At 46.8% G+C, this 27,605-nt stretch overlaps 1 protein-coding gene across 1 annotated transcript in view; it reads left to right on the top strand.

Moving 5' to 3' along the window:
• Nucleotides 1–27,116, top strand: part of LOC105899465 (fibronectin-like) — a 45,902-nt gene extending 18,786 nt beyond the window's left edge. Inside the window, 30 exon segments of the mRNA XM_031581834.1 lie at nt 133–222; nt 441–635; nt 2,474–2,752; nt 5,158–5,421; nt 5,808–5,902; nt 6,662–6,830; nt 7,246–7,332; nt 7,596–7,787; nt 8,406–8,678; nt 10,474–10,665; nt 10,881–10,970; nt 11,212–11,478; nt 11,905–12,024; nt 12,533–12,697; nt 13,496–13,651; nt 14,179–14,292; nt 14,658–14,927; nt 15,299–15,486; nt 16,807–16,894; nt 17,175–17,354; nt 17,703–17,792; nt 21,055–21,243; nt 21,541–21,630; nt 22,470–22,930; nt 23,293–23,431; nt 23,750–23,911; nt 24,990–25,115; nt 25,346–25,452; nt 25,625–25,738; nt 25,834–27,116. Of these exon segments, the coding sequence (XP_031437694.1) occupies nt 133–222; nt 441–635; nt 2,474–2,752; nt 5,158–5,421; nt 5,808–5,902; nt 6,662–6,830; nt 7,246–7,332; nt 7,596–7,787; nt 8,406–8,678; nt 10,474–10,665; nt 10,881–10,970; nt 11,212–11,478; nt 11,905–12,024; nt 12,533–12,697; nt 13,496–13,651; nt 14,179–14,292; nt 14,658–14,927; nt 15,299–15,486; nt 16,807–16,894; nt 17,175–17,354; nt 17,703–17,792; nt 21,055–21,243; nt 21,541–21,630; nt 22,470–22,930; nt 23,293–23,431; nt 23,750–23,911; nt 24,990–25,115; nt 25,346–25,452; nt 25,625–25,738; nt 25,834–25,902 (5,021 nt within the window). The 3' untranslated portion in view covers nt 25,903–27,116.
• Nucleotides 27,117–27,605: the final 489 nt, after the last annotated feature.

Here is a 27,605-nt window from a genome sequence, read left to right as displayed (position 1 = left end):
CACACACACACACACACAACACACACACACACTTAGTCTAACTCACAATCTCTCTCTCACACACACCACACACACACAACACACACACCACACACGCCCACACCCACTGTAACTCTGTGTTCTCATGTGTAGCTCCTGACGCCCCCACTGATCATGAAGTGGAGGATGTGGATGAGACCGACATCACCGTCAGCTGGTCCAAGCCTCTGGCCCCCATCACAGGTCTGCACAGTGGCCGAGTCTTCTCCGTCTTCTTCAGATTCACTTGTTGTACTGATTTACAGCACTTGTGTGTCAAAATGTGTGTCACCCTTAGGGAAAGGGTACAACAAGATAAAGAGTTAATAAACCCTAACATTAGATTAAAAGATATATATATATCATATATAAACAGTATATAAGATTGTATGACTGAACCAATGTGTGTGTGTGTCCTGCAGGTTACCGTGTGGTCTATACTCCATCCGTCGAGGGTGGCAGCACAGAGTTGACCCTGCCCGAAACGGCCACCTCTGTGACCTTGAGTGACCTTCGCCCCGGCCTGCAATATAACATCAGCATCTACGCAGTGGAGGAAAACCTGGAGAGCGAGCCTGTGTTTGTACAGGTCAACACAGCCGGAGACCCACTACCAGGTACACACACACCACACACACACACACAACACACACACTCACACACACAGAAATCCATCTGGGCTGTACTCTAGACCTCATAGCCTTGTCTTTATCACACTGCACGGATTCTTCTCCAATCTCCCCTCGTCTCTCTCTCTCTCTCTCCCCTTTTAAACTTTATTAAATCCTCGTCTCTATCTCTCTCTCTCTCTCCAATCTCCCCTTGTCTCTCTCTCTCTCCCTCTCTCTCCTTTTAAACTTTTATTAAATCCTGCAGAAGCACAATTAAAGGATTATCCCTAACCCTACCTTCCACATCTAAGCTTTTTCTCTTTCTCTCTCTCTCTCTCTCTCTCTCTCTTTCTCTCGCTCTTTCTCTTGCTCTCTTTCCCTTACTCTCTCTCTTGCTCTCTCTCTCTCTTGCTCTCTGTCTCTTCCTCTCTCTTCCTCTCTCTTTTTTTTCTTTCTCTCCCTCTTTCTCTTGCTATCTCCGCCGAGCTTGTGCAGTGGAAAGTTTGGATGATGTATTAATTGTCAACAGGTTCAAAAAGTACTATATTGGCAAGGCGACGATAAAGCCTGAACGTCTGTTGGAGTAAATCAAAGTGTGTGTGTGTGTGTGTGTGTTTGTGTGTGTGTGTGTGTGTGTGTAACCCTTCAGTTGCTTGTTAAATCCATGTGCAGTTCTGAGATGTTGAAGGTTGATTTTTATGGGAGCTGGCTAATAAAGTAGTCGAGACGCCACGCTCTGATTTAGCTGTTGGCAAACACCCCCTCCAGCGTTCAACCTCTCCATCTGTAGTTCTGTAGGCTCTCTGTCAGTTTGCCTTCTTTCTTTGTCTGTTGTTTGTTTTTTCTGTGCCCTGCCTTTTTACACACACACACACAAACACACACACTTCTCATTTGTTTGATTTGATAGGCCCTCCTTGCTTACGCACATCTTGCTTGCTTTCTTTCTTGTTTTCTTTCTAGTTTTCTTTCTTTCTTTCTTGTTTTTTTTTTTCTTTCTTTCTGTCTTTCTTTCTTTCTTTCTTTCTTTCTTTCTTTCTTATCCTCACTGTTCAACCTGCCTTTTTGTTATTTTCTCTTTCCCTTCCCTCCATCTTGTTCGCTCTCTCCATCCTCGCCTCTCCTTCTCTGTCAGGCTGAGTGATTGATGTGCTGACCCTCTCTGTACAGTTTATTCTGTCTGTGGGTGACCATGACCTTGAGGAATGTTCTGGAGCGCTCCGCGTGCCTCTCCCATGCTCGGGGAGCCGTTTGCTCAGGTGCCTCGCCACGCCGCTGTGGGCAGGGGCCCGGGCCAGATGTCTGCGCCCACCGAGCCTCGTAGCGTCTCCTCAAACAGCACGGCTCGGCCAAAACCCGTCCTTCTCTCCTCTCTTCCTCTGTTGGAGGTTCTTCTCTTTCTTCTGCACTTGCTCTGCTGTTCTTTCTATCTGGTGAGCTCACAGTCTCTCTCTCTGTGTGTGTGTGTGTGTGCATTCCTTCTCTATGATGGCAGGGTTTTTATTAGTGGGCAAATAAACTAAGAGAGTTGTGTGTGTGGTGTGTGTGTGTGTTGTGTGTGTGTGTGTGTGTAGATTGGAGACAAATGATTGGGTAGAAAGAGTCGCTGCTTTGGTCATGAAGTACAACTTGGCTAGGTGTTAGAGCACGTCTCATGGTGCTAACCAGACGTGATTGATCAGTCTCCTACACATTGATACATGAGCTAATTGATTCATTGATTAGGTTTGAAAAGACTGGTGACCCTGATTTAGACTAGAATAAACTACATGTGTTTGTGAACGTTAAGGCTGATGGTACATCCTGCTTATTTGTATAAACAACCCGTCACTTCCTTTCCACAGAGGAAGTCCCCTCTCCGACTGACCTTCAGTTCTTCGACGTGTCCGGCTCCAAGATCACCCTCACCTGGGCAGCACCATCCACGGAGGTGTCGGGTTACCGTGTCTCTGTGGCGCCGGTGGGCGCCGACGGGCTGGCTGAGCGACAGCTCCAGCTGCCAATCACACACAACGCCTACGTGGAGGTGACGCCCCTCATGCCCGGCACGCTCTACCGCTTCTACGTCTTCGCCCTGAAAGGAGACGAGGAGAGCGAACCTCTGGTGGGAGAACAGGCCACCAGTGAGTACAGCAATGGGTCATGTTCAGTACAGATACAATATTAGTGTTATATACATTTACATTTACTTTGAGTACAGCAATGGGTCATGTTCAGTACAGATACAATATTAGTGTTATATACATTTACATTTACATTTAGTCATTTAGCAGACGCCTTTGAGTACAGCAATGGGTCATGTTCAGTACAGATACAATATTAGTGTTATATACATTTACATTTAGTCATTTAGCAGACGCCTTTGAGTACAGCAATGGGTCATATTCAGTACAGATACAATATTAGTGTTCTATACATTTACATTTAGACATTTAGCAGACGCCTTTGAGTACAGCAATGGGTCATGTTCAGTACAGACACAATATTAGTGTTCTATACATTTACATTTAGTCATTTAGCAGACGCCTTTGAGTACAGCAATGGGTCATGTTCAGTACAGATACAATATTAGTGTTCTATACATTTACATTTAGTCATTTAGCAGACGCCTTTGAGTACAGCAATGGGTCATGTTCAGTACAGATACAATATTAGTGTTCTATACATTTACATTTACCTTTAGTCATTTAGCAGACGCCTTTGAGTACATCAATGGGTCATACTCAGTACAGATACAATATTAGTGTTATATACATTTACCTTTAGTCATTTAGCAGACGCCTTTGAGTACAGCAATGGGTCATATTCAGTACAGATACAATATTAGTGTTCTATACATTTACCTTTAGACATTTAGCAGACGCCTTTATCCAAAGTGATGTAAAAAGGAGTGGAACAATCAAGCTATAGAGGCCCTAGTGTAACAATAAATACTACTTTACATAATAAATAAAAAAAAGTGCAGGAATGTAAGTACTGTAAGTGCGAGTTAATTACTAGTTAGAGGAGATATTATTAGAGGGAAGCTAAGGAGAGGTAGAAGAAGGAGACAAAGCATGGCATCAAAGAAAGTACGCAGTATTGAATATAAACTGCATACATTTATAAAGGTGTTTTATGAAGGGAAAACAAACCTCAGGACTGGGCATCAGTCGTCAATAAATTAGAAGGACAACATAAACTATGCTCATTACAAGGCATTGGGTAGTGGGGATGCAGCAAGCTGTTACCTGGAAAACCACTCAGGAAGATGTGGCTGTTCTACATAACTAGTGACCACGGAAACAGTTCAGGAACAGAAAAAGACACAATTCATAATAGGCTGCACAAGACAGTGGAAACCACAACATTTACACAAGGGCCCTCGAACCTCCAGGGACGCTGAAAGGAGTGGCAAAAACAGGCTGTGTGTCCGTGTGTGTGTGTCCAGGGGAACATGCCAGTCACAGACCCCAATGGAAATATGATGGCAGGACACACAGGACCGGAATGACTCAGATGTTATGTGACTGTTTAGATTGTGCCACTCCCGTTTTCCCCTAGAACACAAACTTGGACGCTTTTAGAGCGGGTCTTTTGAAGACATGTGCTCGCGTTAACCACATGTTTACACAGTACATTCACAAGTTCCCTGCTGATGGTAGAATAATAGCAACATTAACAGTGATGTTTTTTATCGAGGGGTTGGTTTGGCTTCTCTGGCATGCCGTAGCAGTCAGAAATAGCTGCTGTTCACCCCTCCATAACATCTGCTCAGCTGTCCACGTACTGTCCACTTCCAACTGTCCTAATAAGAGACACATCACCTCATGACATTTAGTGAAGCACAATGTGAGATGTGTTTATCTAACGCACCACTCATTTACTACCATACCACTCGTTTACTAACACACCACTCATTTACTAACACACCACTCATTTACTTACACACCACTCATTTACTTACACACCACTCGTTTACTTACACACCACTCATTTACTTACACACCACTCGTTTACTAACACACCACTCGTTTACTAACACACCACTCATTTACTAACACACCACTCGTTTACTAACGCACCACTCGTTTATTATCACACAACTTGTGTAGTAACGCACAACCCCTTAAGTAACGCACAACACGTTTAGTAACGCACAACCGCTTTAGTAACGCACAACCCCTTTAGTAACGCACAACCCCTTTAGTAACGCACAACACGTTTAGTAACGCACAACCCCTTTAGTAACGCACAACCCCTTTAGTAACGCACAACCCCTTAAGTAACGCACAACACGTTTAGTAACGCACAACACGTTTAGTAACGCACAACCCCTTTAGTAACGCACAACCCCTTTAGTAACGCACAACACATTTAGTAACGCACAACCGCTTTAGTAACACACAACCCCTTTAGTAACGCACAACACGTTTAGTAACGCACAACCCCTTTAGTAACGCACAACCCCTTTAGTAACGCACAACCCCTTTAGTAACGCACAACACGTTTAGTAACGCACCACTCTCTCCTTTCCCCCACCCTTCAGAGCCAGACTCCCCTAGCAGTGTCCGTTTCTCTGACGTGACGGAGGACAGCGCTGTGATCCTGTGGGGGCCCCCACGGGCCCAGATCACGGGGTACCGGCTCTTCCTGGTGGTGGAGGGCTCCAGTCCCAAGCAGCTGCGCATCCCGGCCCGGCTGAACCAGTACACGCTGCTCAACCTGCAGCCCGACACCCACTACACCGCCACACTCCACGCTGAGAGGGACAACGTGCTGAGTGAGGGAGCCACCGGAGTGTTCACTACCAGTGAGTTACACACACACACACACACACACTCAGGCAGACCGACAGAAAGACACACACATAACACACACCACACACACAGACATTCCCTCTCTCACTCAAACACACAAACACAAATGTACTTGCACCTAGGTAATGCATATGTACCCTAAAAATGCACACATGTGCACACACACTCACACACACACACACAGAAACACATGTGATTACCCAGCAACAAGATCACAACAAGACCCAACATAGTCATGCACAGCAAAGCAAAATTACTTGGAGGGAAATTCTATTCCAACATGGAATATATTGATGTGGTCATGTTCATGGTTGATGATGAAGCTGGTCTGTTAACCCAGTGCTCTCTTGCCCCCCCCCCCCCCCCCCCTCCCCACCAGCCCAGCCCATGGGCAATGCTCCCCGTTTCACCACTGATGTCACAGACACCTCCATCACCGTCTCCTGGAAACCAGTGCCCAGGGTGGGATACAAGGTACTGCACAGAGGGGTGGCCCTATCAGCTTGCACTGTCACAGAGTATATGAACATCCACTGGTGTTAAACTCTGCCTACTACTGGCTCTGTCTAAGCCAATGTAGGCACGTTAAAGAAAGGAATCTCAGCAGTTTGGGAAGTTTGTTTGTAAGATTTCTGCAGAATGAGCTAGCTGACCAAAGGTAGAGGTACAATTATACAGTAATTCAGTTATTCAGTATACAGTTACACCACAAGCTACTTTTTGTATTAGTGTTTTCAGATTCTTGTCCGATTGTGTGCGTGCGTGCTTGCGTGCGTGCCTGATATAGTGGTGGAGGTGTGGTGTCGTGAGACTGTCACCTGCATGTCATAAATGTGACCCTGTGAAAAGAATGACCTTTAACCCCATGTTTATGTGCTCACATCTTCTGTTTCTTTTCTCTACATTCTTTCCTCTTTTCTACTACTCTCCTCATTTTGCCTTACTTTCTTGCCTTCCTCTTTACCTCCACTTTATCACCCTCCTTCACTCCCTCTTTCCCTCCTCTCATGCCCCCCCTCTCTCTCCCCCCCCCTATCTCTCTCTCTCTCTCTCCCACCCCTCTCTCTCTCTCTCTCCTCTCTCTCTCTCCTCTGGCTCTCTCTCCCTCTCCCTCTCTCTCCTCTGTCTTTCCCTCTTCTGGCTCTATCTCTCTCTCCTCTGGCACTCTCTCTCTCTCTCTCCCACCCCTCCCTCTCTCTCTCTCTCTCTCTCTCTCTCTCTCTCTCTCTCCAGCTGACTGTGAGACCCAGTCTGGGAGGTGAGGCACCAAGGGACGTGACCTCCGACTCGGGCACCCTCGCCGTCTCTGGCCTAACCCCCGGGGTGGAGTACTCCTACAGCGTCCAGCCAATCATCAACGGCCACCACCACGGCAACCCAATCACGCGCCGCATAGTCACACGTAAGTGGGCGGGACCTTAGCCCTCATATGGGAGACTATCAGTGGCATCGAGACAACAGGAAATGATTACCAATAACCCACCCTACTGTAACATAAATAGCCACATCCTTATCTAATTTTATCTGATGTCTACAAAATGGTTGAATGGTGAAGATATTGTCGTCATATCTTACCCTGGTAAAGATTATGTGAATGTAGAGTGTAAGCTCTGATAGACAGAGCATGCATTACCCAGTGTGTGTAGTTATATTGCCATAAAATAGATATTAATAATAACAATAATAATAATAATAATAATATTAAAATACATTTGTGTTTAATTACATGCTAAACATGACTGTCAATTGCTACTAAGTCTTCAGCTAAAATATTCTGTAACTTCTATATATGAAATATTCCAATTTTTTTTTTTTAGCTTTGTCTCCTCCCACTGACCTGAACCTGGAGTCCAATTCCAAGACAGGCGAGTTGACTGTCCAATGGGGAGACACCAAGACTCCAGGTGACTCCTCCCTCTCTTACCTCATGAGAGATGTTTAATATTATGGGAAGCTGCTGAAAGAAAACAAATATTGAAGTCCAAATTGATTTGAAGGCTTGTGAAAATCTGACTGAAAATGCATTTTACAAGATCTAAGGTCTAAAAAGCTAGAATATTAATCTGGACCATTGTACCAGCTGCATGTGAACATACAAAACATAGTCTTCAAGCCTGTTTGTTCAACGGTAAAAATAAATAAATATAACTCCCCAACCATGTTTCAGACATCACCGGCTACAGAGTGACATGCACACCGACCAATGGGCAGCAAGGAAACTCCGTGGAGGAGTTTGTGAAGGCGGGCCAGACCTCCTGCACCCTGGATAACCTCAGTCCTGGCGTGGAGTACAACGTCAGCGTCGTCACCGTCAAGGATGACATGGAGAGCACGCCTGTCTCTACCACTGTCACTCAGGGTGAGCACCTAAGCTTGTGACCTTTGAACTCTCAACTATGACCCCTGGCCTGAAGATTTCGTCCACCCAGACCAAGAGTGTGTGTGTTTGTGTTTGTGTTTGTTTTTGTGTGTGTGTGTGTGTGTGTGTGTGTGTGTGTGTTTGTGGATCAAGTACCTAATGTCTGAATATATTCATCATGGCTTGAGTGATGAGTGTTTACTTTACCAGAGAACATTAAATGTAATCAGAATTATGTTTAATGGAGTGTTCCCGCCGTGGTGTTCTGGTTCTAACTGGTTTCTTGCTAGTACTACTGATGAAGTGATATGGCCACACCAGTGTAAAGGCACTATTGACATTAGACCTTTTCACTCTTGTGGTGGTGAATCGTCACCCCCGTCATATCGCTGGTTATGTGTGCTTGGTCTTCCATGGTATGGTTACTGTACCATGTGGAAGGTCCTTCTTTCCTCCGTCAGAAGTCACACTCAACAATGACTTTGTGTGTTTGTGCTTCTCTGTCTTTTTGTCTGTCTGTGTGTGTGTGTGTGTCTGTGTTTGTCCATCGCCGTGTGTGTGTGTGTGTCTGTGCGCCATCCGTCCTTCCTCTCGCCCTTCCATTCTGATCCCGCTCAGAAATCCCCACGCTAACGGACCTGGATTTCGTCGACGTCACCGACTCCACCATCGGCCTGAGCTGGAGCCCGCTCAACTTCACCACGGTAACGGGCTATCGCGTCACCGTGGTAGCGGCGGGCGACAGCGTTCCCATCTTCGAGGACATGGTGGAGCCCACCACCGGCTACTACACCGTCTACGGCCTGGAGCCCGGCATCGATTACGACATCACGGTTGTCACGGTGACGGAGAGCGGCGAGAGCGAGCCTACCACGCTGACCCAGCAGACTGGTAAGTGGAGCTCGGAGGAGGAGGGGGGAGGAGGGGGGTACCCTGCGTTTAATGGGGGCGTTTAATGGGTTCATGTTGGGGTATGAAGAGGTTTTCAGGGAGTGCTAAGGAAGGATGGACACGGAATACTGGGCTTCCTCAGGCTCAGGCATGTGGTTCAGCAGAACGTTCTCACCAATGCTTGCTTGGGAACGGTTGTGTGGGAAATGTGTGGAAAATGGCCTTTAAAATTGACCCAGATTTTCCACCAGATGTCTCCTCACTCTCCTCGGTTTGATTAAGCTGACCTCACAAACTTTGTTACAAAAGGATTATATCAGTCAGACTGCTCTCAGTTGTCCAAGTCTGACCACACACACACACACACACACACACACACACACACACACACACACACACACACACACATACAATCATGCTGCCATACATACGCACACACATGCATGCACACAGCCACGCATGCTTGCCCACACACACACACACACACACTGAAATGTGTGATGTCATTGTTCTGCATGCACACAGCCACACATGCTCGCTCACACACACACACACACACACACACACACACACTGTAATGTGTGATGTCATTGTTCTGGAGCCGTGTTCATTAGCTGATAGCTAGTTGAGCGGGGCAGGCTGTGAGGTAGAGCCAACTTGTAGCTTTTCTAATCACCATCAGTTATCAGTGCTGTGGGGTCCATGTGCTGGGTAGACACACGGTCTCTCTCTCTCTCTCTCTCTCTCTCCCTTTCTCCCCCTCTCTCAAACTCTCTTTCTCTCACACTCTCTCTCATACACACACTCTCTCTCTCGCTCTCGCTCTCTCTCTCTCTCTCTCTCTCCCTTTCTCCCCCTCTCTCAAACTCTTTTTCTCACACTCTCTCTCATACACACACTCTCTCTCTCGCTCTCGCTCTCTCTCTTGCTCTTTCTCTCTCTCTCACTCACTCACTGTCTCTCTCTGTCTGTCTGTCTCCCTCTTTCTTTCTTTTTTTTAAAAATGTCTTTTTCATACTTTCCCTTCTTTCTTTCTTGTTTGTCTTTGTTTCTTTTTCTCCAAGTTTCACCCTCCGTTTTTGTGTCTATCCCTTTTTAACTCTCTGTGTGTGAGAGAGAGAGAGAGAGAGAGAAAGAGAAAGAGAATGAGAATGTATGAGAGACTAGAAACCTGCTGGAGAGGAAAGAAGTGAAATGGGAGACTTGCATATGGTTTTAATCTGAGCCCTGTGTGTGTGTGTGTGTGTGTGTGTGTGTGTGTGTGTGTGTGTGTGTGCGCGTGTGTGCGTGTGTGTGTGTGTGTGTTCTGGTTTCAAGCCCAGCTGGCAGCAGGCTGTGAAGTATTAATTTGTTTCATCTCTTTCTTAGTGGCGGTTTCAAAGCAGTAGCCCATTTTTCTCTCATCTGTACACCCCCCCCCCCTCTCTCCTTTCTGCTTACAGGATGTTCACTCCTTCAGTGACTCCCATTCACCTAGTTTTTTTTTTTCAATGGCCATAAATTCTGTGTGTTGGCCTTTTTAATAAAAATCCTGCATTTGGAATTACCCCGTCCATCCAACCCCAGTGTTGACTTAATATTACTCCAGTTTGTGTTACAGTAATATATATTCCTTGTGTTTGTTTACCACTTAAAAACAGACAGAGGAAGCCATCTCCACCATGGAAATCTAACCCTGATGTGACCATTAGCAGGCCTAGTGTGATCTGTGAGCTTACTTTTTCTTCTTCTCCCTTTCTTTTTCTCTCTTTCTTGTTCTCCCTTTTCTTCTTCCCCCTTTTCCCACCTCCTCCAGCGGTTCCGGCCCCCACGCGTCTCGGCTTCGGTGATGTCAGCCCCGAGAGCATGCTGGTGTCGTGGACGGCCCCTGTCGTCCCCAACACCGCGGACATTAACCGCTTCGTCGTGCGATACCACCCCATCGACAGCGACGACGACACCACCGAGCGCAGTGTGAGCGCAGCCTTCAACAGTCTGATTCTGCGCGGTAAGAGAACCTCGGTTCCTCTCCCCTCAAAGACAGGATGGGACCGTTTTGTTTTCTATTAATTCAGCTTGTCAGTTTTGCATAACTGTGACATGGTGTACTATAGTGTACACACACACACACACACACACACACACACACACACACACACACACACACACACACACACGAATCCCGAAAGGACCACACTCTGATGGTGGCTGTATGTCTTCCAGACCTCCTTCCCAACACGGAGTACCTGGTGAGTGTGGTGTGTGTCTACGAGCAACGGGAAAGCTCTCCTCTGGTCGGCACTCAGAAAACACGTGAGTTTGACTTGAGTTTGGGAATGAAGAGATTAGGTCAAGTATCCGTTTTCAAAATGATCTATGCCAGATAAGTACTTAATCCAACAGAGGTGCAGATGAATCTGTCTGAAACCAGGAACAGTAAAAATGAATATAACTTTCTCTTTCTCTCTCTCTCCTCTCTCTCTCTCTCTCTCTCTCTCTCTCTCTCTCTCTCTCTCTCTCTCTCTCTCTCTCTCTCTCTCCTTCCCTTCTGCAGTCCTGGACACCCCCACCGGCCTGCGTTTCTCCGAACTCTCCACCAGCTCCTTCACGGTGCACTGGCAGGCCCCGCGGGCGGCCATCACCGGCTACCGGCTGCGCTACCAGATGGTGCGTGGCGGCCGGGCCAAGGACGAGCGGCTGCCGCCCTCACGGAGCCACTTCACCCTGACGGGCCTCAGCCCCGAGACCGACTACAGCATCAGCGTCTACGCCGTCAACGGAGCGCAGGAGAGCCAGCCTCTCTCTGGACAGCAAGCCACCAGTACGGCGCCCGATTGGTTGATTTAGGGAGAAGGGCGGGAAAGGGGGACAGGCTTATATACCAGGAGGACAGCCGATTGGTTGATTTAGACACTGGGGGGTAAAAGGGGAGGCTTGTACACCAGGAGGACACCTGATTGGTTGATTTAGGCACTGTGGGGTAAAAGAGGAGGACACCTGATTGGTTGATATGGACATGAAGAGGGGAAAGGGGACATTCACATTTACCAATGGGATACCAGTTTGATTAATTTAAGACATGCATGGTAAAGGGGACTAAATTATACACTAGTATAACTCACTATTGATTTGGACACTCCTCACTGACCACAGCTCATGTTGGGTTGGCTACACACTGTCTGTTGGGCGATGATTCGCCTATGTATCCACACATGAAAACACTATATTTTATCTCTTTGCACCCTAGTCTCGGACGCCCCCACTGACCTGGAGGTGACCACCTCTTCCCCGTCCAGCATCACCATCCGCTGGGACGCCCCCTCCTCAGTCACCGTCAGATACTACAGGATCACCCATGGAGAGAGCGGTGAGAATGGGGATATTTTCAGTCCGACTTTTATTGATGCTGTGCTTTGCCAGATACATTTACATACAGTCTGTCCAGTCTGCTAGCAAATAATTTCATCCAAATTTACGGAAAGGCAAAAAATACAACCCAAACGTTTCCAGTAATGTATTATTAGGAAGCAAATATAGTCTTTCGTGTAGCCCTATCTACTGCTGCTGTTGCTTTCCAGTTCAGTCTTTCTGAGATGTTAAGAATAGTTAACTAGCACTAGTGGAATAACCTTTCAGTATTAAATCAGGCAGTGAATGCGGAACAGCATAGCTGCAGTGGTGACATCACAAACGCAGAACTTTTTAGAGAGGTGGTCCTGGGTTCTTCATTCATCTAAAGCCTCTCTAAAGTCTACCGCGCAAACAGACCAAATACTCTAAAGTCTACCGCGCAAACAGACCAAATACATCTCCATATTGGCTTTTCTCTGGGCCTCTCCCGGTCTCTAAATGATGTTCTCCTCTTCTGTGTTAAGGGGGCGAGAGCCAGCCTAAGGAGTTCACGGTCCCTGGCACCCAGTCGTCCGCCACCATCACCAACCTGAGGCCTGGGACTGACTACACCGTTACCGTGTACGCCGTCACCGGGAGAGGGGACAGCCCCGCCTCCAGCACCCCCATCTCCGTCAGACACAAGACAGGTGAGAGGTCACACAGGTCCGGCAAGGGCCAATCAGAAACATCACCTATCTACATCACACAGGTCCGGCAAGGGCTAATCAGAAACCTCACCTGTCTACATCACACAAAAGACAGGTGAGGCTTCTCAGAGATGTGCAGACAAGCACAGGTAAATCGGAAACCAAACCTGTCTGTATGAGACGTGAGACACAGCTGTGTAGCCCTGGCATCCGTGTCACACCTGACGGACCTTTGGGCAGGTGTGCAGACTAGCACAGGTAAATGTTATAGGTGTTGCAGACATGAAGTCATATGGTGGTTATGAGGGCTCTGCCGCTGGTGTTCACATCGCACACAACACCGCTAGATCAGTACACAACACCGTTAAATCAGTACCAGGTGTATGAGGCTTTCCTCCACCTCTACGGCACACACTGGTGTCTTTGTCATCGCACAGAGAAGCCTGTTTTATTACATGACCGGTGTTCACCAACGTCAAACATACGAAGGCTGTGTGTGTGCTGAACAGCAGAACTGCTTTTTTCTTTTGGTTTTCAATAATGAGCTGTGTTGTGTGATTTGAAAATGCATTTTTTGATAAGGGGTTATGTAAGGAGATTTGAAGTTTTAGGGGATCTTTGTGTTTGCGGTAGCAGTGGTAGACCTCTCTCTCTTAGTCAATGTAATGGTGATATACAGTATGATCATGTAAAATAAAAGTATTTTTTCTCTCTCTCTCTCTCTCTCTCTATCTATCTATCTATCTATCTATCTATCTATCTATCTATCTATCTCTATCTATCTGTCTCTCTCTGCAGAGATCGAGTCTCCCTCTGAGATGGAGGTGACCGATGTGAAGGACAGTACCATCACGGTGCGCTGGACCCCGGCGGTGGGCCCCGTCACTGGGTACAGGGTCACTGGGGTCCCCCGTAATGGCCAGGGCCCCTCCTTCACGGAGACAGTTGCTCCAGGTGAGACCCTAAAACCCCACGTGCTCCTGTAGCTGAAGGAAGCATAATCTATGTTTTATGTCACTTTTAGCCTGGAAGTCTAAATGGGCAATTAACAAAAAAAAAAAAACTGTATTTAGAAGCTGTTTCAAAAATCTTGAGGTTAAAATGTTGGGTATGCAAACTAGAAATATTTAAAAAATAAATTAATATTTGAAAAAAACATATACATCATCACTGTATCTTGATTGTGGACTCAATGGATTTGTTTCAAACCGCATTTAAGCTTTCTGTATTGAGATTGAGAGGTTTGGATATACCTCTTCAGGCAAGCCAGAATTTGAAAGCCCTGTAGTGCAAAGCCATGTCCGCTTTGAAGAATACATTTGGCTCCTCACGGAGAGAGGGTCAACGTATGTTGCAATAAACACATTGTTTGCTGTTCAGGCCCTGAGCTCAGTAAAGCGCTGTGGCAAATGTATTGTTTTGGCGCAATATAAATAAAATTGAATTGATCTTCTTGAATTGATCATCTTCTGTCACTGTAGACCAGACTGAGATGACGTTCTCCGGCTTGATGCCCACTATGGAGTACGTGTTGAGTGTGTACGCTCTGGGACAAGATGGAGAGAGCCCTCCGCTCGTGGAGACTGTCGTCACCAGTGAGTATATTAATAAGGCACATCCCATTCATAGACAGCTCATAATTAATCATATAGTGGCTTATAGACACTTTGTAAACAGATCGCAAATGGTTCGCAAGCTGTGTATAGCAGTTTATAGCAGTTTGGTTGTTTCTAAGCATGTAAGCAGTTTTAAAAGCTCTTCAGATGTAGCTGAAGCATTTTGTATGCATTTGATGTATATCCCCCATTTTTCCCAAATCACCTTACCAGTGTTCCTTTGATGGCTTAGTTTCAATGTCCACCCCTTGACCTCTTTATGCGTCTGCCTCTTGTAGCCGTGGACCGGCCTAAGGACCTGACCTTTGACCTCTTATCACTATTTATGCGTTTGCCTCTTGTAGCCGTGGACCGGCCTAAGGACCTGACCTTCTCCGAGGTGGAGGCCACGTCCCTGCGTATCAGCTGGGATAGCCCAGACGGCCAAGTGAGCTCCTACCGCGTTACCTACTCCAGCCCAGAGGGGGGCGAGAGAGTGCTGTTCCCATCGCCGCGTGGAGAGGACGAGTCCGCGCTGATCCAGGGCCTGCGCCCCGGGACTGAGTACACGGTCAAGGTCATCGCCCTGCACGACCTCACACCCAGCCCGCCGCTGGTGGGGACGCAGGCAACAGGTAAGCAACTTGTGTTTGTGTGTGTGTGTGTGTGTGTGAAAAAAAACATTCCATTTTGATGTGTCTAGTTGCCTCTGGAAACACTCAGTATCCTGTTTGGACTTGTAAAGTCTTTGTGCTTTTGTAGTCTTCAGTTAGATTTTTACTTCAAAATTCTCTGTTCAAACTGGCTCCGAAGACTAACCTACATTTAAGTCCTTTTTTCATTCTTGTGAATCATTTCCATCACATGCTTTTTATACCATCTGATTTCCAAGTAATTACATGGAGAAGTCACTAATCTGCTACACATACACACGGGCAGCCAAACCTTCAAGTGCTTCCATCTCTCATGTATGTGTGTGTGTGTGTGTCTCTCTCTCCACCCGTAGCCATCCCCTCCCCCACCAGCCTTGAGTTCTCCCAGGTGGGCCCGTCGTCCTTCACCATCACCTGGCGTTCCCCCAGCGCCCAGCTGACCGGCTACCGCGTGGTCATCAACCCCACCAGCAAGAGCGGCCCCACCAAAGAGATCAACCTGGCCCCCGACTCCACCCAGGTCCACGTGCCCGGCCTCATGGTAGGTCTCCACCCATCTCTCTCTCCTGTCTCTCTCTCTCTCTCTTCTCTCTCTCTCTTCTCTCCTCCTTCTCTCTCCCTTCTCTCTCTCTTCTCTCCACCCATCTCTCTCTCTCTCTTCTCTCTCCCTCTCTCTCTCCTCTCTCTCCTCCCTCTCTTTCTCTTCTCTTCTCTCTCCCTCTCCCTCTCTCTCTCTCTCTCCCTCCCTCTCTTCGGCTTCCTTATAATGTCAGCAGAGAAGTGGGTCATAGTGGGAATCTACCTGCTAGAGCAGGAGGCTAGAAGTGCAAACGCACAAGAGAAAAGACAGGGTGCACTGCAATGGCACACAAAGAGAAAAACACTTCATGGGTACTTGTTTGAAAAGGTACTTTGGGAAAGCGCTGATGAGCTATGGTGATGGGTGGAGTTTGTGTTGGAGGATACAGAGGGGAACTGAGGCCTCACTGCTTGGTTCCTTAAAATAAAAAGCGGCTACAGAGTTTATGAGGGTAAAATTACAACATGTAGATTTTAAACTCGGATTCAAGGGTTGCTTGAAAAACTGACATCATCTTTTCGTGAGCGAGATGGTTTCCTCGGTTGCCTAGTCTACCATTTTTGGCTTAGGTCGTCTGCAACTCGCACCGTTCCAGTTACACTCACCAGCCTCGCAGCTGTGTGCGTTGGCAGGGAAATCATTTATAGTGACATCATTCAAAAATGTTCTAGAATATTCATCAAGAATTGTGAAAATGTTCTCCCAATCAATCAAATTTCTGTGAAGGATGCTAGAATGTTGACGGTTCTAGAATGTTAGATTCGGCCCCTGCGTCTGCAGCTGTGCTCTGGTTCCAGGTCTGTGTGTGTGTGTGTGTGTGTGTGTGTGTGTGTGTTGGCTTGTGGGCCCTGGGGCAGCCGTAATGAGAGCCCTCTCTCCTGCTGCTGCAGCTGTGTGTGTGTGTGACTGTGGCCAGAGAGCACTTGGCGCTGGGCCTGCCTCTCTGCTCTGCTCCGCTCCGGCTGCAGCCACATGTAAACTCCCCCCAGGCTAGCGGGCTCCGGCCGCATGGAGGCCCCTGTATAGCTGCCCTGTCATTTTCCGTTTGTGCGTGTCTAACACACACCATCAAAGAGCACTCTCTCCAGCAGATGCAACCAGAACAGCAGCTTTGGAGGGGAATTTCATGTGGTATTGTGTGTCTCAGCTGTCCTTCTCTCTCTCTCTCTCTCTCTGTCTGTGTGTGTGTGTGTGTGTGTGTGTGTGTGTGTGTGTGTGTGTGTGTGTGTGTGTGTGTGTGTGTGTGTGTGTGTGTGTGTGTGTGTGTGTGTGTGTGTGTAGGTGGCCACTGCTTATGAAGTGCAGGTGTACGCTCTGAAGAACTCCCTCACCAGCCGTCCGCTTAAGGGAGAGATCTCCACTCTGGACAGTGAGTCACCTAAAGCATCTCTCTCACACACACACACACAGTCCAACAGAAATAACTCAGAGTCAGTGTACGGTTAAAATCCAGACACACACACACACAAACAATTTCTGCTTTTATTCTGTTGTGTTATGTAAATATTATGTAAAGTCCAGTGAATGAATAGACAGAGGGATGGAGTGAAACGTAATGGAAGAAGAGATATAAAGTGGCCTGGTGCCCCTAGCCTCAGCGTTGTGTCTGTTCTCCTCCTCCTCCTCATCATCATCATCATCATCATCAGACATTAGCCCTCCGCGCCGCGTGCGCATCTCGGGGGTGAAGGACTCCTCCATCAGCCTCACCTGGCGCTCCAAGACCGACGCCATCTCCGGCTTCCTGGTGGAGGCCATTCCCAGCACAGAGGGCGAGAGCACCATCCAGAGATCGATCCCTCCAGAGTCACGTGGATACACCATCACAGGTATTATCACACACGCGCAGACACGCGCAGACACGCGCAGACACACACACAGTGCTGAGGGCGAGAGATCGATCATCACAGGTATTGCTAGACACACACCCACACACACCCACACATACCCACGCACACCCGCACTCACTCACACACACTCACATACCCTCACGCACACATACCAGCACACAATCACCTGCATACACTCTCATCACAGAAAAAATGTGTTGTTTTAATATCCAGTACCAGGAAACTGATGGAAGGACTTCCTGATTTCTGTGTGGTAATTCCAAATCCCCGTCCCTTTGCCATGTAAATAATCTATATTATATATATAATCTATATTTCTCCTCGCAGGTCTGCTGCCTGGCACCACCTACAACATTAACATCTACACACTGAGTGGAAACGGACGCAGTGAACCCTTCCGCCTGACGGCCACCACAAGTAAGTCTCTCCCTCACACACACACACACACACACACACACACACACACACAATCACCGTGGTTACATGGATTCGAATAACTGCCTTAGTCGGACGAAATCGCATTATCCGTTTCATGTAAGCACCTTAGTCGGATCGTAGTCGGACCGCACATAGTCGGACTAACACCCCTGGATAACTCGATCCGATCCAGTTGATAGTTCGACTATTGCGGCATGTAACGGTGAATTGGATAAGGAACTGGACTTTGCGTCTTTGCGCATGCTTGAGATCCCGCCGCCATCCTCCCTCCCTCCCTGCCAGGTCGTGACCCGGAAGACGAAAGAGACGATACGTTGTCTCAGCTGTTCATACTAATGACACGTTTATTTATGAATATCCTGCAGACTGTCTCACAAGCTTATTCTTGTTGACTATGAACAAACATAACAGAAGAGGTCCGAAGATATGAGTACCTTTACAACCCCTCCTTAAAAACGTATAAGGACGTTCAAATTACGATACTTATGTGGTGCCAGTGTTGACAAAAACGTTGACTGCGACTGTTTGGACAGAGCGCGCTAATTCACCGAACAAATACTTTCATATTAATTTCCCACCACTTGTTAGTCATGTCATCCATTCATATCGATGTGAATCAATCAATACTAATACATCTTTAACTGTGATGTGTTTTTGTTTCATTTCACAACGTATTTACTGTATAATCAACGATAGCAGGTGCCCGCTTGTAAACAGTCCACATTTTATTTGCTTAAAACACACAGCAGTAGCCTACTGTCAAATCAGAAAGCAAATCAGCTGTTAAAGGGCTGTTACCTGACCAAATACCTTTCAAACTCGGTGATAGTATTCACAACTAATTTGTTCTTCATTCTATCAAATATGATGAAGTGTGGTCCGCGACGGCCACAAGTAAATTATTGCGACATTTCTAACATACAACTCAGAACGAAGAGAACACAGCCAGTAGTAGCCTAATCTAATAAAGAGTTGTCTAATCTATTAACAAGGTCATGGATTGGTGGCTTAAGACAGGAACTATGAAAAGAAAATTAAATGAGAAAGCCTCAAACATAGACAAGGAGAAAGTGATTCAGCCTCATAGGGCATTATCTCGTCGCGGAGTTGCATTCAAAACACTGTGTTTTTCTCCCGCTGAGACAGCAAGATGATAACTAGGCTATATTCTGTGTTGTGTGACGTTGGATAATGACAGCTTTTAATTATGAAAAGTTGACTACTAGGATGGCTGTATTAATGCCAGTGGCTAGCCTACTGTTGGTAGTGAAATACTGCGGTCAGTATGCGCATCGTTGTGTTTTGTGATGTCTGTCTGAGTGTGTGATGGGAGTATGAGGCTGTGAGCGAACTAGTTTGTAACATAACCAAGTCACGCATGGAGCAGGGTTCCAGATGCTTTGCCTTGCGCATTGTCATATCTATAACTAGCCTACTGGTACGTACAAAAGGAGAGCCCGCGAAAATCATGTGTGCGCTAACAATTGTCTGGCGCCAGGTCTTGGGTAGGAGGCATGTTGTTCCGGGGATATTTAGTTAAATGGTCCGCGAATTTTTATTGGCTGTGGTCCTTGGTCTGAAAAAGTTTGAGAAACACTGCTTTATAGACAATAACGATCATACACTCCCATTGCACTCAAACAACCACACTCAAACGAGGAGATATTGTATCAATTAGCCTATTAAGTACTGTATTTATTGATTGCAAAGAGTTCAACGTTACAGCAACATAACTTTGCTCCGGTCGCTAAATCTGATATATCCGTGTGCATCATCGCTCTCCCTCTCTCTCTCTGCCACACCCACCCTGTAACCTACGTGTTTATACATTATAGAAGCAAGACCATTATATTGTAACAAATCACGGAAGCGTGGTATATTTGTTATGGCTTTTTATTAAACACAAATCACTGTCACAATGGCACGGGCTTTATGCCCACGAACAGACTGTGCTACCGTCACCCACCTGTATAAGCTCTGTCCCAACACAGAACAACGACATGTAATTAGAACGGTAAGGAACATATAGCCTAGGGAACGTCATGCATAACATAAAGTATAACAGTATGCGCCCGCTGCACGGCATTACGGGGCGACTATGCCGACACGTTATAATATTCTGGTTTAAAGTTAATGCTTGTGAAATCAGCTGTCACTCGACTATTACCTGACCAATACCTGTCAAACTCGGTCATAGAAAAATATCATGAATGCATATTTATTACGATGGGGAAACTATAAAATCGGAGTACGGACAACTAATGCCCAGCGTTGACGATGCAGATATAGAGCTGGAAACAGCTAAATGAGCTACAGCCCAAATGCAGTGAGCTTTATCAAGCCCTGGAAAGTTCGGCACATTTGCCCGTTTCCACAGCGTCTGCTGAGCGGTCATTCAGTACAATGGGGCGTCTTAAGACATATCTTACGAAGTACGATGACTGACAAAAGACTGACTGGACTTGCTCTTATGAATATTCACACAGTTTTGGAAATCGACAGCGAAGAAGTACTTAAACAATTTGATGCAACTTGCAGAAGGGCAATGCGTTTTGGCTGTAACCCATTATTTGCGCGCGTGTGTGTGTGTGAATGTGCATACGTTTCTCTCGCCTTTTATCTTTCACCTTTGAATAATGTAACTTATAAACACATCGGCCTGGCAGAAACAAACAAACAAACAAACAAACAACCCAAGAGGCAACACGCATTTCTGGACCGATGAACAGACGCGATTCATGCTCAATCAACTGTTGTTGTTATTGGTAGTGGTGAAGAGGTCAAGCGGAAAGGGCTGTATCACCACTAGTTGTAATAAAAACAGCGCCACCTATCGTATCGGATATGACATGCTTTCGGCCAATGATTCGATTTATTCACTGCCATGTACATTGGGATAATAGCACCTACCCTCGAAAGAAAGCATAGTCCGACTAAGCAAAGATTCGAATTATACCATCATGTAAACACACTGAATTACTACATTCATGCCCATCTCTCAATTTCAATGTAAAACTTTATTGACCTGTCAAGAATTATCGTGTTAGAGAAAGTAAAATCAGAAATCAATCAATAAAAAGCAATTGAATGATGGAAAAAAAAAACAGTGAAAATAGAAAAAGAATAGGAATTATAGACCTATTAATCCTGTCTCTCTCTCTCTCTCTCTCCCTCTCCTCTCTCTCTCTCTCTCTCTCTCTCTCTCTCTCTCTCTCTCTCTCTCTCTCTCTCTCTCTCTCAGCCAAGCCAGTGATTAACCCCCCCACCAGTGTCCAGTTCACGTCCCTGACCCCCAGCAGCATCTCCTTCAGCTGGGAGCCCCCCCGCAGCCCCATCACTGGGTACTACATCACCTACGAGGAGGCAGGCCGTGTGCCCAAGGAGCTGCTGCCCAGGGTGCCCTCCTCCCGCTCCGTCGCCACCATCTCTGGTAGGGTGCCACTGTGGAGCATGGATGTGTGTGTTCGGTGTTTTGAGGAGTGAATGTGTGCGTGTTAATACCTGTGACGGTGTATCGCCATGATGCTAGAGGCGTGTGTGTGTGTGTGTGTGTGTGCTCTGTTTGTTCCCATCCATCCTGCTCTTGTGTCACACATCCAATAGTTTGTTGCTTGTTCTTCTCTTTGCCGGTCATCTTGTTTATTCAGTGTATTCAGTGTTGTACAGATATACTAGAGACACAAAATCAAAGATTGTTCCTGAAGTGTTGATTTGGTCTTGTTTGTAGGTTTGAAACCAGGCACTGAGTACATCATCAAAATTGTGGCCCTTCAGAACTCCCAGAGAAGCACGCCTCTAGTGGGCAAAGCTACAACTCGTAAGTATTCGCTCTCTGTATACATGTGTGTGTGTGTGTGTGTGTGTGTGTCTCTCTCTCGCTCTCTGTATACATCCCTGATAGTACTCTCTCTCTCTGTATACATTCCTGATAGTACACGCTCTCTGTATACATTCCTGATAGTACACTCTCTCTGTATACATTCCTGATAGTACTCTCTCTCTCTGTATACATTCCTGTGTCCCTGATAGTACTCTCTCTCTCTGTATACATCCCTGTATCCCTGATAGTACCCCTGATACATTTGTGTAAGTGCAGTCACTTGTGTAACACTTCCTGGGTATTGTGTGTGTTCCACTTGTTTTGCCTTTTATAAATGAATACTCCCAGGCCACCCATCAATGCTAAAGCTAAATTCAGCTTTCCCTGTGCTTTTTGCCACCATGCGCTGCCTTTTGAACGTAGAAGTTCAAAAGTAAACACATTAAAATTCATGAAGGGGAAAAATCCATCACTCAAAGGCAGCTAAGCTTTGCTGCTATTTACTCACAGAGGGCTCCCTCTGCTGGCCAAGTCATGCGACAGCACCTTAACATTCCTCTCTCTTTTTACTCTCTCTCTCTATTCGTATCTTCTCTTTTATTTTCTCTCTCTCTTTTATCTCTTTTTGTCTTCTTCGTTCATCCCTGACTCCTCTCTCTCTCTGTCTCTCTCTCTCTCTCTCTCTCTCTCTCTCTCTCTCTCTCTCTCTCTGTCTCTCTCTCTCTCTGTTTCTGTCTCTGTCTCTCTCTCTCTCTCTCTCTCTCTCTCCCTCCCTCTAACACGCTCGCTCCTCCTCCTGCTCCTGTTCCTCCTCTTCCCCCGGTCTGCTCCTTCAGAGGTGGAGTCCCCCCTGCTTGTGCCCCAGCTGCCCCTTCCCCACCGGCCCGGCCCCTCCGTCCTGGACGTGCCCGACGAGGAGGGAACCAACTTCAACAGCAACCACGTGCACCTGGTGGGACCCAATAACCGCGACACGCTTGGCCAGCAGGGCCAGCACATCTACACCGAGTACCAGAGCCTCGGCCCCAACGAGCAGGGCCAGGTCCTGGGGCCCCAGCAGCGTGAGCCTCTGGTCTACATCCCGCGCCCGGGGCCCGACGGGGTCAGGGTGCCGGTGGTGAGGGTGAGCGAGGGGCCCCTGCCGGGCCTGGCGTTCGGTTTCCCCGACAACGAGACGGGCTGGATGCCACAGGAGGCGCAGACGCACACCACCATCACCTGGCAACCGGTGGCGCAGACAGACGAGTACGTGGTGACCTGCAGCCCCCTGGTGGAGACCACTGAGAAGACCTTCCAGGTGAGGAGCCGCAGGAACACACACACACACACACATACACACACACCACACACACCACACACACACAGGTACACATGCACAGGTACACTAGCAGAAATCTGTATACACGCACGCGCGCGCACACACACACACACACATACACACAGTAGCAGAGATCTGTATATATACACACACACACTAGCAGAGGTCTGTAACACACACACACACACACGCACACACACACAGACACACTATGGAATTAGGTTTAATTTCATTCAATTTTATTCGAGTGTCCTGTTCTGCAGTCGCTGTAATTACTGGGTACAGTGCTGGGTACATGTCTGGGTCCAGGGACAGTGGTGAAGCTTGTCTCTCCCCCGTAGATGCGTCTGCCCGGCTCCTCGAGCAGCGCCACCCTGATCGGCCTCACCCCTGGAGCCTCCTACAGTGTGCTGGTGGAGGCGCTGGACGGGGCGCAGAAGAACACGGTGCTGGAGAAGGTCATCACCGTCGGCAACACTGGTAAAGTCTCCTCAGGAGGTCACAGGCATTTAGCATCTCCTCCCCTGTGTGCTGGTGTGTCCTCGTGAACACTCCAGGTCTTTTATGTATCCATGGATTCCGTTTTATGGGTTCAGAGGTCAAACTCATCTGGGTTCTTTCTTATTGCATGTGTGCACGAGTTTGTTAGGTTGTGTATTATGATCTACATCACATTATCATTAATTCTATTTTAATATGGAAATTGAATGCATAGTATGGTGGCCCAGAGGTGCCAATAATTCTTCCTGTTGCTCCTGCTTTCCTGTAAACTCTCTTTTTGTTTTTCCCCCCCTTCAGTTCCAGGGGCGATCCCGGTGAGCAGGGACGCGTGCTACGACACGTTCACGGCCACGCACCACGAGGTGGGCGAGGAGTGGGAGCGCATGTCGGAGACGGGCTTCAAGCTGTGGTGCAGGTGCCTGGGCCTGGGCAGTGGCCATTTCAGATGCGATTCATCCAGTGAGTGAATGAATGAACGACTGTGGGCTGGCCACCAACACGCCATGCTACCCGTGAAGTTAGCAGCCGACTCCGCAACGGGCCTATCCCTGCCATATCTGTGGCCTATCCCTGCCATATCTGTGGCCTATCCCTGCCATATCTGTGCCCTATCCCTGCCATATCTAGGCCTATCCATGGGCCAGGACTAGAGCCAATGTGGAGTCTGCTGCTAACTGGGGTGCCATGCTTCTTAACCGCTCCAAACACACAAGCAGCCACAGCGCTACTCTAGCATGGGCAGAAAGGGAGAGACTGCAAATGCACTACAAATTATGTGCGCTAATGTGAATTAAGATTTGTAATTGATCAGGACTAGGAAAGTCTAGAATGCATAATGGAGGGTTAATAGTAGCCTAGTTACCAAAAACCACTTTCAATTACTACCATTCATTGAGCTGTTTGTAGATCTATAAAGGTCTGTTTGGTGAGTGCATGTAGTTCGTGTAGCTGCCCATGCTAGCTCCTCTGTGCCATGTTTGTACTATTGTGATCCTCAAACATGGCCGCCAGGGGGGATGTTGACCCTGGAGCGGATCTGCCCACGGGGCCACATCAGATCCGACCCCAGAGTCGCCTCCTGTCTGGGGAAAACACAGAGGAGGTCACACGCTCAACACCACCTTGATGAGTGAGGGAACACTTCCTGAGAGGGAAGGTCATGGGTCACCTGTCCCATGATTCTGTGTGACTGAGGGATGAATTGAGCAATCTCACCCCTTTTACCCCCCCCCCCCCCCCCCTCCCCTCTGCCTGAGGTCCAATCCAGGCACAACACCTCTACTCAGAAAATGAAAATGGAGGATTGACTTATAGATGCCAAATATGTTTGTGTCCTGAAATGTTGTTGTTGTTGTTGTCCAGTTTCTCTGTTGTTGTCCAGTGTGTTGTTGTAATGACCAATGCTCCTTTCATTCAACAGTCTACCTGAAGCCAAATGGCCAACTGGCTGGTAGTCCTCTCTAATCCATAATGGATGAAGGACTGGCCTTTAAACCTCTAACTCTCCCACCTCCTACTTTTACCCTCCCCCAAACAGAGTGGTGCCATGACAACGGGAATAACTACCGCATCGGTGAGAAGTGGGACCGCCACGCAGAGAACGGTCACATGATGAGCTGCACCTGCCTCGGCAACGGCAAAGGAGAGTTCAAGTGCGAGCCACGTAAGTCCCTAAACAGGAAGTGAAGGCGCTTTTAAGGGGAAGATGAGACAGGAAGTGACATCATATTTTACAAGATTACACATCACTGGAACATTATCTATCCTTAAATATGACATATTACACATCACTGAAACATTATCTATCCTTAAATATGACATTACCCATCACTGGAAAATTATATATCCTTAAATATGACGTATCACTGAGCTCACTTGTCCTCATAACTCTAGATGAGTCCACATGTTATGATGATGGGAAGATGTACCAGGTGGGAAACCAGTGGCAGAAGGAGTACCTGGGGGCCATTTGCACCTGTACCTGCCATGGAGGACAACAGGTGTGTGTGTGTGTGTGTGTGTGTGTGTGTGTGTGTGTGTGTGTGTGTGTGTGTGTGTGTGTGTGTTTGCACACATGTGTGCGTGTGTCTTTGTATGTGTGTCTGTGCCTTTGTGCTGTATGTGTCTACTAGTGCAGTGATTGACATGTTTAATGGGTGCTGCCCCCTACAGGGCTGGAGATGTGAGGACTGCCATCGCCCTGGTGCTGATGTAGATGCAGACCTGCTGCAGCCCATACACACAGACGCCTTCGACCGCTACAGAGAGAACGCCCTGCGCAAACTGGTGAGTGTCCAGCTCCCGGCGATTTTCCAGAACATTCCGCAAGCTAAACATTTGCAAATGTAACTCTAACTGGTTTTCCTCTTTCTCTCCCACAGAATATCCAGTGTCCAATTGAATGTCTGAGACCAGACCTGTTGGCAGATGCCCAAAGCCCAACTGAATAGGGTCCCTCTTCCTCCCTTGTTCTGCTAAGTTTGTGGTTAGCCTTTATGTGAAGGAAGTTTATCCCCCCCAACCCCCTAAAAAAAAGAACAACAACCTATCCCAGCTCCCTAAAATGATACTGTCTCACCTTCACCTTCAAGAGAGAAACTGGAGGATTGTGAAACAAAATGTCCACCACTCTCTCTGTAGACCAGTTGTTGTGAAGGCTTGGTTGTTAGGACAGGCTGAGATTTTAGGGAGCTGAGATGGGACCTGTACAAAAACTGCACGTCTTCCTTACTGGTTCTGATTTTTGGTTTGGACCAGAACACCAGCACCATCTTTATCCTGCTGCACCTTGTTGTACACCTGCCTTTTGCAGTAAGACTCCCTACCACATCACATCCTATCCTGTTGCATCACTTCCTGTGTAAGAACTGTCTTATTCACTTTGCTGGGCTTCCCACTCACCCCCACCTTGCCCTCCAGCCCCGTCCACGGCCAATCGAGAAAGAGAATGCAAAGCTGACCTATGCAGTGAACCTTAGTGCCTTACAGTATTCCCTCTTTGAGGTTTGGTCCCTGAAGGACGTTTTCTACCCCCTTTGAGATGACGACTGAGAATGACACAGTGGAGAAGTGACGACGACTGGAAAAAGAAAATGGCTCAGTGTATTTAATAAAGATTAGTCACAGATCTCTTCATCCTCAGAGCGGACCCTACCTGCCTTTAGGACCCCCCTAATGCTCAGAGATCAGCATCCCCTTCATTTAGTAGACTTTAAGAAAAGAAATTGAGAATATTTTTCAAAATCAAGCACTGACTTTATATGATCGTCGCATTGCCTCATTGGCAGTTGTCGAGCCGGCATGGATTTCTGTAGAAATTGATTTGGCCATATTTTAACTGTCGTCCCTTTTTTATACCCGGCAACAGCAGAAAGCACTGTGGTTTTATTGATGGTTTCATTTAGTAGAAACACTTAACTGATATCGACTTGGTTTAGTGTTATTGTAATTTTTTTTGTCGTTAAAATTGATTTCATATTTTTATGTTTCTTTTTGGTTGAACTTGTTTTTATTTATCCCAATATATGTTAAGCATTTTTTGTTGGAATGCAAATCTTGGGGTGTACACTTTTTTTTGTTTTGAATTTTTTTATATTGTAGGTGCCAAAGTCTAAACTACTGTGGACTTAAAATCCTTTTTAATAAAGTTTTACAAAAAAATATATATATGTTCTTGATGTGTTATTTTATTAATGTATTAATTATGTATAATTATTTCACTTTTACAACCTTACATATACAACATTAGCCAATAGTTATGATGTAGTTAACGATGGTAATTGGCTAATTTGACTGTTGCTACTTGACAAGCACAAAGTTTGACAGTTGTCCTGTGGGATCCAGTATGTTTTAAGTACAATTTTAACAGAGAAAAACTCCTTCATGGTCACTGTGGCTTTAACATTACCTTTACATTTTATCACATTTTCATCAGAATTTTTTAAACTTGTATTAAAAAACGTCATAGTATTGATATTCGTGGGGAGAGGATATCACCATATCTCACACTGGTCAGATCACACATAACCCATGGATCAGATACATAACACTCGCAAGTAGACCCGAATGGAGCTAAAAATAGAGCTGATGGAGTGTTGTTTAGAACAGGGGGGATAACCTCTACAGAACTATACATTAAAATAGTGCTTAGCTA

This window comes from Clupea harengus, chromosome 2 (genome assembly GCF_900700415.2).
Source record: "Clupea harengus chromosome 2, Ch_v2.0.2, whole genome shotgun sequence".
NCBI classification, from domain to species: domain Eukaryota; kingdom Metazoa; phylum Chordata; class Actinopteri; order Clupeiformes; family Clupeidae; genus Clupea; species Clupea harengus.
The sequence above is the reverse complement of the archived record's forward strand: the minus strand, read 5'-3'. Positions and strand labels throughout refer to the sequence as shown.